The 12,607-nt window shown below is 52.0% G+C and overlaps 2 protein-coding genes across 3 annotated transcripts in view; one reads left to right on the top strand and one right to left on the bottom strand.

Moving 5' to 3' along the window:
* TMEM63A (transmembrane protein 63A) overlaps positions 1 to 2,878 on the top strand; it is a 37,038-nt gene extending 34,160 nt beyond the window's left edge. For both annotated transcript variants that reach the window (XM_011997952.1, XM_011997953.1), the window contains exons 24-25: positions 1,227 to 1,400; positions 1,521 to 2,878. In XM_011997952.1, coding sequence (XP_011853342.1) covers positions 1,227 to 1,394 — 168 coding nt within the window. In that variant the 3' untranslated portion in view covers positions 1,395 to 1,400; positions 1,521 to 2,878. The remainder of the gene's footprint in view (positions 1 to 1,226; positions 1,401 to 1,520) is intronic.
* Positions 2,858 to 12,607, bottom strand: part of EPHX1 (epoxide hydrolase 1, microsomal (xenobiotic)) — a 40,854-nt gene continuing 31,104 nt past the window's right edge. Inside the window, exons 5-10 of the mRNA XM_011997980.1 lie at positions 9,478 to 9,705; positions 9,022 to 9,151; positions 8,344 to 8,552; positions 5,922 to 6,030; positions 3,781 to 3,906; positions 2,858 to 3,264 (exon numbers count right to left, since the gene is read on the bottom strand). Coding sequence (XP_011853370.1) covers positions 3,063 to 3,264; positions 3,781 to 3,906; positions 5,922 to 6,030; positions 8,344 to 8,552; positions 9,022 to 9,151; positions 9,478 to 9,705 — 1,004 coding nt within the window. The 3' untranslated portion in view covers positions 2,858 to 3,062. The remainder of the gene's footprint in view (positions 3,265 to 3,780; positions 3,907 to 5,921; positions 6,031 to 8,343; positions 8,553 to 9,021; positions 9,152 to 9,477; positions 9,706 to 12,607) is intronic.

Below are 12,607 nucleotides of genomic sequence, written 5' to 3'. Positions count from 1 at the left end.
TGCTTTGGTTGTAACAGTCCCAACCAGATGGGCCCCAGCAAATGTGCTTTGATGATCTCTTGCTAAGATCACATGGCAGTCAGGTTTGTGAATTAATGGCAGAGAAGGAATCCCGGTCCCCCTGGGTGTTTTAACCTGCATATTTGAAACTGTTGAGGAGATAATGAGTCTTGTCTCGGTTCATGGCCATCCCCCTTGGTTTCAGTTCCCTGCTCTGACACCTGGGAGGTGTCCTTCTCTGCATATTTAATAGCTGGTGAGTTTGGGGCTTTAGTGAAGGCACATGGTAAGGTGCTACGGTTTGACAAAGTTTGTCATCAGCAGTGCACCTGCCTCTGTGAGGTCCTCCACTAGGTTCCAAGAGGGTGTCAGACAGACTTCCCTTTGAATTCAAGAAATGAACATTGCACCTGCTTCAGAGGAAGACGCCGGCTCCTTGTCTTCCTGGTTCTCCCTGCCTCCAGGGTCCTGCTCCTAGGGTGGGTCTGGTAAGGGAAAACAGAGCCCCAGGGTTCCAGAGCTGTGGCCACCGGCCTTCCTGACAGCCGGGCCAGGACAGAGCCGACCTCATCTGCAGGGTTCTTTCTGGTGACTGCCTCCCAGGTGTCAGGCTCTCTTATCGGTGTCTGTCCTTGGACAAGTTCCAAAAGAGGGAGGGCCTCAGAAGGACTCATTACCGAGAGACACACCTGTGGCTTTGCTGGCCAGGCAGGGAACACGCAGGACAGGTGGATGATGTCAAGCCCTCACTCACAGTCAGGGTCTCGGGAGGAGTGGGGCAGGGCTCTGCGCCCGGGGTCAGTGGCTGGAGCCTGGGATTGGGAGGAAATGAGACTCACACAGATATGTTGAGCATCCCAGGGGTCCCAGGGCAGCGTTCTAAGCCCCCCTACATAGGTAGACTTGTTTCTTCTACAAAGTGAGAAATCCTCCTAGGATCCAGGGCTAGGAAGTTTAGTTTCCTCGGAGAAACTGCTCTCCTGTACTTCCTTCTGTCATCATGAGAACTGTATAACTGGGCTTTCTCTTTTGCCCTGGCTGCTAGGAAGTTCCACAGGTGGCATATTTTAGGTCCTAATGTCCTAAATTGATGTTGCTATTTCTTCATATGTCCTTTATGGCCACTGTCTGTGTCCTTCTGTTGGGAGGAGAAGGGCAGGAGGGGAGGGATGCAGTGTGGAATCTCATGCCTGCCCCAAGCCAAGCACGAATCCATTTGCTGACAGCCCTATGTGCCTCGGATTCTGAACGGCTTGGCCTCGGAGAGGACAGCACTGTCTCCGCAGCAGCAGCAGACCTATGGTGCCATCCACAACATCAGCGGGACTATCCCTGGACAGTGCTTGGCACAGAGCTCCATGGGCAGTGTGGCTGCTGCCCCACAGGAGGCCTGAGGCCGGGTGAGCTACTGGCTGGGTCAGGCTCAGGGGAGCCTGTGGGGTGAGAAAGGTGAAGCAGGGTGAGAAGACAGGCGAAGCAGCCTGACTCCCAAGTTCATGACTTCTTCCCATCTGTTTTAGGTCTCACTGCTCTAAAAAGACACAACCAGAATGGCCTGGGTCTCAGGCCCTTGGCTGAGCGGGAATGTGTTGGGACTGCCCAGCTGAGCCATCAGGTGCCCATCTTTTCTGGTCCCAGCAGTGGTGAGGGGAGCACATGCAGGCCTCGCCCCTACCTTGCTCACCCAGTTCCCCCTCTGGCACAAGCTTGTGGCTCTGCAGCTGGGGTGACATCCCCAGTGGTTTGTCGCCAAGACCATGTGGTGGACTTTTCGCCCCCCAAACTGATGAGTCTGGGAGAATATATGGAGAGAGAGATGTAACAAGGGGAAGGCCTCCTCCCTTCTGATCACACACACAACCGATAACCAAAGAGATGCTGCAGTCCAGGTCTGAGATGAGCTGGCGTCCAGCTCCCTGTTCCATGGCCAGTCCCTCCCCAACCCGGCAGCCCCTCCAGGCTACACCCAGGAGTGAGCTATGGGGAGCAGGCTGGGAGGCGGCCAGTGCTCCAGCCAGCTGTGCACACACCTCTGTATCCCACTACAGTTCTGTGTTTTTGTATCATGTCAGGGACACCCCATAACAGGCAGGGACAAGGACCACTCATAATGTGCCCACTGGACCACAGTTAAGATCCAGCCTCTCCCACCTCTTCAGGGCTGAGTGCATGAGTCTGCACCTCCAGGCAGGCTCTGTGCAGTACTCACCCTCTGTCTGCTCCCTCCAAGGTGTGGGGGTGGGCAGTGCTCAGGGCCTCCTCGGAACCAAAGGACAGCATGGTTGGCACAGAGGGGGTGCCTGGGCTGGGTGCAGGGCCATCCCATTGTCCTAGAGCTGTGGCTCTGGCAGGAAGGAGGGGCTGTCCCTCTTCTCCCTCCTGGAGATTCCAGGGGATGGGATGCAACTTAAGACTTCTGCCTGAGAAGCCTCCTCCCTGCTACCTCCAGGGGGCACCAAGGCACAAGCCTGTGCCGTGGGGGTGGGAGGGGGTGCGGAAGAGCAGGTCCAGGCTCCTTCCAGCCCAATTGGGCCAGGGCCTTGGCACCTCTGCAGGCCCTGCCTGTGCCTGTCCGCTGACCTAGTGGGCCTGGGCTTTCTGACTCAGGGACCCTGTTGACGCTGACTTGCGCCTGCAGTGGCGGCCAATGCCGCCTCTGCTCCAAGCTGCCCCTGTGCTGGGAGGGGTGGGGGCGGTGCCATTGGTCTGGTGCAGCACAGCCCTGGCCAGTGGCCTCATCCTCAATGGGCCTCCTGTGCCTCTGCCAGCAAGGAGGGGCCTGCCAGCTCTGCTTGGACAGGGGGCCCCATGTGGGGTCAGGGCATGCTTATGTCACTGGGTTCCAGCCGCTGTTAGAAGTAAAGTCATTTATCATCAAGGCCATATTGCTTATCGCACAGAGTTGGGGATTGGGGAGTGAGCTTGGAGGGGTGAGGGGGTAAGTGTGGGCTCCCAGCATGGGCAGGGGACGGAGGCAAACTCATTCCTCAGAAAAGGGGTATCTTCCCAAAGAAAAGCCTGGAGGGCACTTGTGGAGGGAGGCAGGGGGCGGTGTGGGGTGGTCACTGCTGCTCCAGCACTGACAGGAACTTGCGGATGTCCTGGGCGAGCAGCTCCGGTTCCTCAAAGGCTGCAAAGTGGCCCCCACGGGCCATGTAGGAATAGGAGATGAGCTTCGGGTACTTGATCCTCACCCACTTTTCAGGCGTGTGCATTAGCTCAGAAGGGAAGGCAGAGAAGCCAGTGGGCACGTAGACCTTCATCCTGAAAGCGAAAGAGCCGATGGGGTGCGGGAGGCTGTGGCCCTGCGCCTCTCCGTCCTGCATAGCAGGGGGTTCAAGAGCCTGGCGGATGAGATCAGCTGGCCCCCCCACAAGGAGCCATAAAGAAAAGGACAAATCCAGGTCTCAACCGCTCCCCTCACTATCCTCTCTTTTGTGGGAGAGCCACCCAGGCAGAGGCATAGGACAGCCTCTAAATCCCCACCTTTGAGGGTCTCCATGTGAGACTTGGAAATCCCAGAACCATCAGTGCCACTCAGACCAGCATCCTGGACTCGGGAGCAGTACTGAGGGCTGCCTGGGAGCCAGGCACGTGGTCCCTCCATGAGGGCTTTCTCCCAACCCCTTGACCTTTAGTGTTCCCATCCAAGGGCCCTGGGGCACCCCTGCAGGCAAGGCTATACTTATCCCACCACCAAGGGCCCTTACTGGAGCTCCAGACTGGCCATCCCCCTGCCTCCAGCCTCAGAGGCCCCTGTTCTCAGTCAGCCAGGCTCACCGCTCATGCTTCTGGGTCATCCAGCCCTGTCCCAGGTTCTCCTTGTAGAAGCGCTGGGAGGAGACGATGGTTGCTGTTGTCCAGTAGAGCATGACGTTGGTCAGCAGGTCATCCAGGGAGAACTTCCTGGGAACACAGAACACAAAGCCCCGCTCTTAGTGCCAGATGCAGTTGTGTGACAAAGGGCAGCTGGAAAGTCCTACAAATGCCAGGCCCTGACCATGCGGCTTCCCTCCTCAGACCTCAGGCAAGGTGTGTGGTATCCTCATGTCACAGGCAGGCTTTGCCCAGGACACCAGACTGGAGCGCATGAATTTAATCAAAGTGTCTCTTATCACCCCAAGGTCCTCCCCCACACCCACCTTGACTCTACACATCCATCCCCTCTCTCCTGCCACTGACCTCTCCTCCCTCCCCTCCACCCCTGCACCATGAAACTGCTCAGGACATCAGCTACTATGGTGACCACGTACCAGGCAGCATGTTCTAAGCTCCTTACCTTCATTTAATTCATGTTTTCCTCTCAATAGCCTATGGGACATAGGTACTATTATCTCCATTTTACTTATTAAGTGGAGAATTCAAACCTGGGCAACTTGGGTCTAGGATGCACACTCCACAGCCCCACCCCACCTTCCACTGTCCCCAGAGCAGGCGCTCCCAACCCCACCTTCCTGTCTCAAACCCTGGATCTCTAGCAACAGCAGCACGGAGCAGGGGCAGAGATAAAGGGAACAGCCTTTTCCATGTGATTTTGGTGGCAAAATGAAAACATCAATGAAAACTAGTTCCAGTACACACGCCAACTCTGTGAGCTGGATTTCTGCAAGTCGGCCAAGTGCTTCCATCTCCCTTTCGGCTCTGCCTGCAGCTTGAAAACTACCACCACCACCATTTCCACTCTTGTGTGTTCCGGTTCTTTCTGGAACACAGATCTGATCCTGTCTGCCTCCTGCTCAGGGCTTTGGTGCTCCCTGTAACCTGGGGCCAGAGCTGCAGGAGTGGCCTAGTGGGACAGTCTGGTGGGGCCTCGCGTCTGGTTCCAGGTATCTGTGTAGAAGGAACAGGCCAGACCCCTTGCCAATGTGGTCCTGCAGGAGCTCCATCGACCCCTGGGTCCTGCTGAATGTAGGGCAGGGGAAGCAGATCCCAGAGGAAGGCCCTGCTGAGGCTCTTGGAGGAGGCGAGGACCTGCCTGCAAGAATGAGTTTGCTTGCAATCTGGCCCTAGTGTACCTGCTTCAGCCTCTGGACAAGCCACCCTTTCCAAGCACCCTTTCCTTGCATTTTTTATGGCTTTTCTCTTTGCCTAAATTTCTCTCCTCCATCCAGCAAACTCCTACTCATCCTCCAAGGCCCAAATCAGATACATTCTCCTGGTCATTTCCCCTCTCTGCCGCTTAGACAAAGAGAATCCTCCTTACACTGAACTCTTACAGTCCTTTGTGCATTCATTCAACATCTAGGTACTGGGCTCCCACTGTTCACCCGGCACTGTTCTAGGTGATGGGGCTAGAGCATGGCCAAGACAGAGTCCCTACCCCTAAGGCGGGATTCAGTCTCATTTTACTCTCTTTCTCATCCCCAGCACTATCTGGTCCCCTGTGTGTCACTGAAGGAATAAAGGGATGGGCCCTGGAAAGGGTGGGTCAGAGCTGACCTTGGTGAAGCCTGAGTCAGGCCACAGAGCTGGGAGTCAGGCATGTAGAGGATACAGCTCTGAGAGATGTAACAGCCTCCTGTCTTTCTGCGACCACCCTCCTGGAATACGCAGTCATGTGACCCTGATGCCAGGTTCTCCAGGGAAGCAGGAGCAAGAGCCCAGATGCTCTTGGCAATAACGTGGTGCCTGCTGCCCTCTGGGCTCCCTAATCCCAGAGGGGCCTGTTCAGCAAAAGGAGCACAAGCAGGTGAGCCTGCATCCTAGTCCTGACCATGCACTGTGAGGCTGGGAGCAACTCACCAGGCCGCCTCACCCGAAAAATGCAGCTATGTTGGTCATGGGGTGAGGATTTGTAAGAAAGTCAACAATAGAATTTGGTGAGCGCCCCATGTAGAGCAACCAGACAAGGGGATGAAGAGGGTGAGGAGGTTGGCTGCTGGGACCAGGGTCACAACTGCCGGGGCAAACCAGGGTCTCACCTTTCCAGGCCTCCATCCTCCAGGTATCGGAATTCCGTATTGGTCCAGGTGGAAAACTTCTCTAGAATATAGGCAGCCAGACCCACAGGAGAGTCATTCAGAGCAGAGCCTGGCGTGGAGGGGAGCAAGGGAGAGACTCAGGCCTGGGGACCAGGGAGCTGGAGCTTCATGTGTGACATGTGGCACTGGCCACAGAGGGCGGGGCTGTGGGCAGGAAGCCACGTTCGAGCACAGGTCTGCCCTAACTCCTGAGTGCTCACACGCTTCGCTTCCTTAACTCTCTGCCTCGGCATCCTCATCTGATAAACAGTGACGATACCTTCCCACTGTCTCCTGGGGCCTCCTCGCACACTGCCTGCTTAGCTTCCTTCAAATGGAAGGGCCCATGCCTCTGCATTTGGTGGGGTCCCAGTGAGAAGTGCTATTTTTAAAAAGGTGGGGTTTTTTTAGTCTATGTGTTGTGATTCATGAAAAATGAGAAGCCACCTAAAAAAGTCTAAAATAAGGGATCAGTTACAAATAAATATTGATATACTCATAAGCCAAAATACTGTACAGTCATTAAAAATGGCTGGGACAGGCTGGGGGCGTTGGCTCATGCCTGTAATCCCAGCACTTTGGGAGGCCAAGGAGGGTGGATCACTTGAGGTAAGGAGTTATCCTGGCTAACATGGTGAAATCCCGTCTCTACTAAAAATACAAAAAAATTAGCCAGGCATGGTGGCGATGCCTGTGATCCCAATTACTTGGGAGGCTGAGGCAGGAGAATTGCTTGAACCCAGGAGGCGGAGGTTGCAGTGAGCTGAGATCGTGCCACTGCACTCCAGTCTGGGCGACAGAGCGAGACTCCATTTCAAAAAAAAAGAAAAAAAAAGTAGGCTGGGACAAGCTGGGTGTGGTGGCTCACACCTGTAATCCCAGCACTTAGGGAGGCCAAGGTGGGTGGATCACCTGAGGTCAGGAGTTCGAGACCAGCCTGGCCAACGCGGTAAAACCCCATCTCTACTAAAAATACAAAAAATTAGCCAGGTGTGATGGTGGGTGCCTGTAATCCCAGCTACTTGGGAGGCTGAGGCAGGAGAATTGCTTGAACCTGGGAGGCGGAGGTTGAAGTGAGCTGAGATTGCGCCATTGCACTCTAGCCTGGGCAACAGAGCAAGACTTGGTCTAAAAAAAGAAAAAAAAAAATGGCTGTGACAACAGCATAGATGAATCTCACAAACATAATATTGAGCAAAAGAAGCCAGACTCAAGGGTACATACTCTGTGATTCTATTCACAGAAGGAGTTAAACAGGCACAACCAAAACCATCTCAGTCAGAAGTCAGAGCATGGTGTCTGGGAGAGAACCCTGAGGGGCATCTGGAGTGTTGGGGCCGTGTTGGTGATATGGATATACTTGACTTGTAAAAATTAATCACCAAAATGTTCACAAGTTCTTTTGAAGGAGAGGGGATGTGGGGAGGGAGGAGAGGTTATACGAGATTGCCTTTAATGTTTTGTACTTTTTGCATTTTTAATCTTTTTGACAATGAACATGTATTTTATAATCAGAGAAAAATACTGATTTTATAAAGTGCCATTATTATGATTATGAGCTGCCTCGTGTGTGGGCATGGGACTGCCATGAAAACTATAAAGAACCTAAAAATGGGCAAGATAATTCCTGGGTGTCTTCTGAACAAGATCTAGGGAGTTACGTAGCAGACCTTCCGGACTTATGTGATTCTATAGAATTCCCATCTTTCCTTGTCATTGAGCTATTTTACAGTTCTGTGAATTGTAGAGAACTGAGGGTAATGCGAATGACTCGTTCATAGAGGCAAATGAATTTTGTCCCATGGTGATTTAATTGCTATTACTCTGTGGATGTTGACAAGTTTTGTGTCTGTCAGCAAATTAATTTCAGTGTTATTTGTCTTTGAATTGTTTCTTTTTAAAATTTTACTGGTTCCTTTATAAATTTATCTTTTTGAAAAAGTTTTGTCCTTTAACAGGACCCTGGTGGCAGATGTGGTTGCTGGACCCTCCCTCACTGCCTGGGAACCTCTTCCCCAAGGCCCCAGGGCACCCTCTCCCCTGCAGCCCAGAGCTGCCCACCCCCAGGATTCCTCCTACCCCAACCCTTCCATCCCTCTGCTTCTCAGTGTAGGATATAGACTCAGGGGTGGGAGATCAGGGGTGAAAGCCACTATGAATGCTGAGTGGGCTAAACAGAGTTGCTAAATTGGCCTGGGAATCTGCTGAGAGTCATCCTCTTGATTTTATGGGAAAATGCAGTTTAAAGACCTAAAGGGCTGGGAGGTCCTTATAAGAGGCTTTCTCCTGTGGGCAGCATTGGGGTGGGGTGGTGAGGTTCCCCCGCGGGGTCTCGCCACCCCAGTGGAGCCAGCAGTGGGCGAGGCCCCCTGAGCATGCTCACCCACGGTGTCGGGCTTGGTGCACTGGATGTGCATGTAGCCGCTCTCCCTCATCAGGCTGTAGAAGACCTTCTCCTTGACAGGGTACAGCAGCTCCACATCCCTCTCAGTGTAGCCAAGAAACCTCCCGAAACGCCGTCCCAGGAGAAGGGTCAGGGTAGAGAAGTTGCTTAAAACCAAAGCCATGTTCAAGTGCAGGCCTTTCACGTGGCTGAGGGCAGAGAGAGGGGCCCAGGTGAGGCTGGGGTGGTGTCAAGGAGAGCGGGAGAGGAGAGATGGCGGAGGAGGAACAGCCCTCAGGGTTGAGGAGTGAGCACAGGGCCAGCCTCTTTCAGCACCAGCCCCCCTGGGGAGGCCATGGGAGTTGGAGGAGGGAGGTTGGGGGGAAAATAGTTTCTGGGGAGTTCTGCTCAGTGCTATCCCAGAGCTTGGTCCAGCAGAGGTCTAAAGCCTGACATTCCCCTCCTATCACAGGCCTTCTCTGCCTGGGAACCTGGCCCAGAGCCGCAACCCTGGGTTACAGACAGGAAAATCCAAGTCAACATGCCTCAGGCACTGCTGAGTGACAGTCACACTCCCTCCTCTCCCCTGGGGGGACCTTGGCCCCCCCGCACAGAGGTCCATCTCTTAGAGGACACACACACACAAACACACACACACCACCCCGACAGTGACCTCACCTGGGCACCAGCTGGGCCATATTGGTGCAGATCAGGGCCCCCCAGTCCCCTCCTTGAATGTAGAATTCCTGGAAGCCCAGCCGCAGCATCAGCTTGTAGAAGATCCTGGCGGTGGCCACCGAGTTGAACCCTGGCGGTGATGGGGAAAGGCATGGAGTCACAGGCAGATTGCTCCATGGGCCCTCTGGGGGTTCTGTGAAATTTCTCAGGCCCGCCTCCTCCCAGGTGGAGGTGAGAAAAGCTCAGAGGCAAGAAGGAATCCTGGAGCCCAAACGTAGGGGTGGCATCTCCAACCCTGGAGGGTAGTGTGTCTGGGGCCAGCCTCTCTGGTCCCTCTTTTCCCAGCTTCCTAGGGCCAACTCCCTGCTCACCCTCCCGGAAGGAGAGCCTGGTGGGAACATCTGGCCCACCCTTGGCAAGGACGGGGCAGTTATGGAGGCTCTAGCAGCCCCATACCCTTCTTGGAGGATGCCTCTGAAAAGCCATAGCCAGGGATGGAAGGGCAGATGACTTCAAAAACGTGCTCATCGCTCAGGCCATGGTTCTTGGGGTCAGTCAGGAGTGGGATGATCTTATAAAACTCGTAGAAAGAGCCAGGCCAGCCATGCACCATCAGCAAGGGCTTCGGGGTACGGCCTGCGGGCAGCTGGGGGGGCTTCACATGGATGAAGTGGATGTCCAGCCCTGGGGGAGAGAGCACAGTCAGGGTGGAGGGAGAGAAGGCCCTGTGTGGTCAGGCTCTGGCACCCCCCAGAACCTGGATATTGAGTACTGCCAGCCTTAGTGCCCCTGCCCCCGCCACCCCTCATGGTATTGATGACAGTAATGGCTGACACTGGTTTCATATTCACACTGTGCTCCAGGTGCACAGATGTCCTCACTCAGCCTTTACAACCTCCCTGCAAGGGAGCTACAATTATTGCCTCCCGGTTTCCTTAGAGGTGCCCCCTGATGGCAGGGCCAGGTCTGTACAGGCACTGCTGGGTTTCCAGGGCTCAGGACAGCTCCTGGCTCACAGCAGGCCTCCATAAATACTTGGTCTATAATTTAAAATCTGGAGGGTAGGGAGAAAGTCCCACATATCCAGCAATGCAGGATTAATCAAGTATAGTTTGACAGTATACCGGAGTCCAATTCAGTCATCTAAATGGACAGGGTAGATGTATATTTATTTAACATAGAAAACAGGTCAGTAGATATTACTGGGAGGTAAAAGCAAATGATCAAGTCATATCCATTGTGTGACCCAGTTTTTGTAAAGTCATCTATGCGTATACTGTGGTTATGCCATATATTGGTGAGTTTTTAAAATTTGGGAATGTAAAAAGCAGTTCTCTCCGAGCAGTAGATTCCAGTGCTTTTAATTTCTCTTTGAGTTTTATGTACTTTCCATTTTTTCTACAATGAACAGGTATTAAATGAATAACTTTTTTCATACACGGTGACAAAATGTTACCTTTTTCTAATTACCAAATGATATTTTCTTTAAAGTGGAAGATTTTTGGGCCTGGTATGATGGCTCACGCCTGTAATCCCAGCACTTTGGGAGGCTAAGATGGGCAGATCACCTAAGGTCAGGAGTTTGACACCAGCCTGGCCAACATGGTGAAACCCCGTCTCTACTAAAAATACAAAAAAATTACCCGGGCGTGGTGGCAGGCGCCTGCAATTCCAGCTACTCGGGAGGCTGAGGCAAGAGAATCACTTGAACCTGGGAAGCAGAGGTTGTACTGAGCCAAGATCACACCACCACACTCTAGCCTGGGCAACAGAGCAAGACTCCATCTCAAACAATTAAAATAAAGTGGAAGTTTTTTTTTTTTTTTTTAAGTTCAATGCTGGAAACATCATCATAGCCAAGGGCAGGTGAATGGATTCCGGTCTCCTCTGGACTGACTTGGGGCCTCTGTATATCAAAAGAAGGCAGCCCCTTCCCAGGCCAGTGCCCTGGACAGCAACTGGGCCCTTACGGCACTCACAGTGAGGGTGGCTGCCATGCCTGGAACCCTCTGCCACCAGGGCTGGTGCAGTCAGCGTGGCGTAGCTAATGTTCTGTTCTGTCATTAATATATTATATAAATAATACATGTTTACTGTAGAAAACTCAGAAAACACAGACAAGCCAAAGGGGGAAGACTCACATGTAATCCCACTCTCAAGAGACAACATGGTGGTGTCTGTCTAAACTTTGTTTTGGAACAGTTTTAGATTGCTGAAAAACTGCCAAGAGTCCAGAAAACTCCCATATACCTCAAACCCACCAGGTTTCCCCCATTATTAATATTTTATGTTAGCATGGAACATTTATTACAATTAACAAACCAGACTGAGATATTATTAACTATAAAGTCCATAGTCTGATTTCCTTAGTGTTTACACTTATTATATGGCGAGAACACTTAATATGGGTCCTACCCTTTTAACAGATTTGTAAATGCCCAACACTGACGGCGCTCTGCTGTACAGCACATCTCTAGGATGTCTTCGGCTGGCAGGACTCAAACTTTACACAGCAACTATCAGCAACACTGTTTCCCCTATTCCCCAACCCCTGACAACCACCCTTCTACTCTCTGCTTCTGTTGAGTTTGACTATTTCAGATTCCTCCTATAGGTGGAATCATGCGGTATTTGTCCTTCTATCCCTGGTTTATTTCACTTAGCATTATTTCCTCCGAGTTTATTCATGTTGTCACACATTGCAGGATTTCCTTTTTTTCTTCTTCTTCTTTTAGAGAGGAGGTCTCACTGTGTTGCCCAGGCTGAAGTGCAGTGGCACCATCATAGCTCACTGCAGCCTCAACCTCCCGGCCTCAAGCGATCCTCCCACCTCAGCCTCCCAAATAGCTGGGACTACAGGTAGGCAACACCATGTCTAGCTCCTTTTTGTTATTTTATTTTATTTTTTTGTAGAGATGGGGTCTCTCTGTATTGCCCAGGCTGGTCTCAAACTCCTGGGCTCAAGCCATCCTCCCACCTTGGCCTCTCAAAGTGTTGGGATTACTGGTGTGAACCACCACACCCGGCCAGGATTTTCTCCTTTTTAAAACCTGGATAATACTGGTAGCTACACACAACAAAATTTTAGCCAGATTTCCTTAGTTTTTTCCCCTAATGTCCATTTTCTGTTCCAGGATCCCAACCAGGACCCACACTCCACTGAGCTGTCATGTCTCTTTAGACCCTTCTTGGCTGTGACAGTTCAAACTTTTTAAAAAGACTTAGAGAACATAACTTTTAACAAAAATAGAACCATACATACACTCTATTTTAGAACCTCTTTTTTCTTTTTTTTTTACTTAACAATGTATCCTGGGTGTCCTTCTATGTTGCTAAATTTACTCCTATTCTAAAGTTTATTTTAGTAGGTGATCTTATCTCCTTTGGAACACACTGCATGATGTGAGATTTTTTTTAATTCAAATTCTACCACACTGTCATTTGAGTTTTAAATTAGAGAAAAAATACACATCCACTCTTGTGGATGCGCAGGCTCTCCCAGGACGCATGAGTAAAACATAGCTGCCTCTGGCCAGCACAGGGGCAAGAGGGAGCTGCTTCTCACTATATTTCCTTCTGTGCTTTT

Source organism: Mandrillus leucophaeus, unplaced genomic scaffold (genome assembly GCF_000951045.1).
Source record: "Mandrillus leucophaeus isolate KB7577 unplaced genomic scaffold, Mleu.le_1.0 Scaffold550, whole genome shotgun sequence".
Taxonomy (NCBI): domain Eukaryota; kingdom Metazoa; phylum Chordata; class Mammalia; order Primates; family Cercopithecidae; genus Mandrillus; species Mandrillus leucophaeus.
This window is presented reverse-complemented; position numbering and strand designations above follow the sequence as displayed.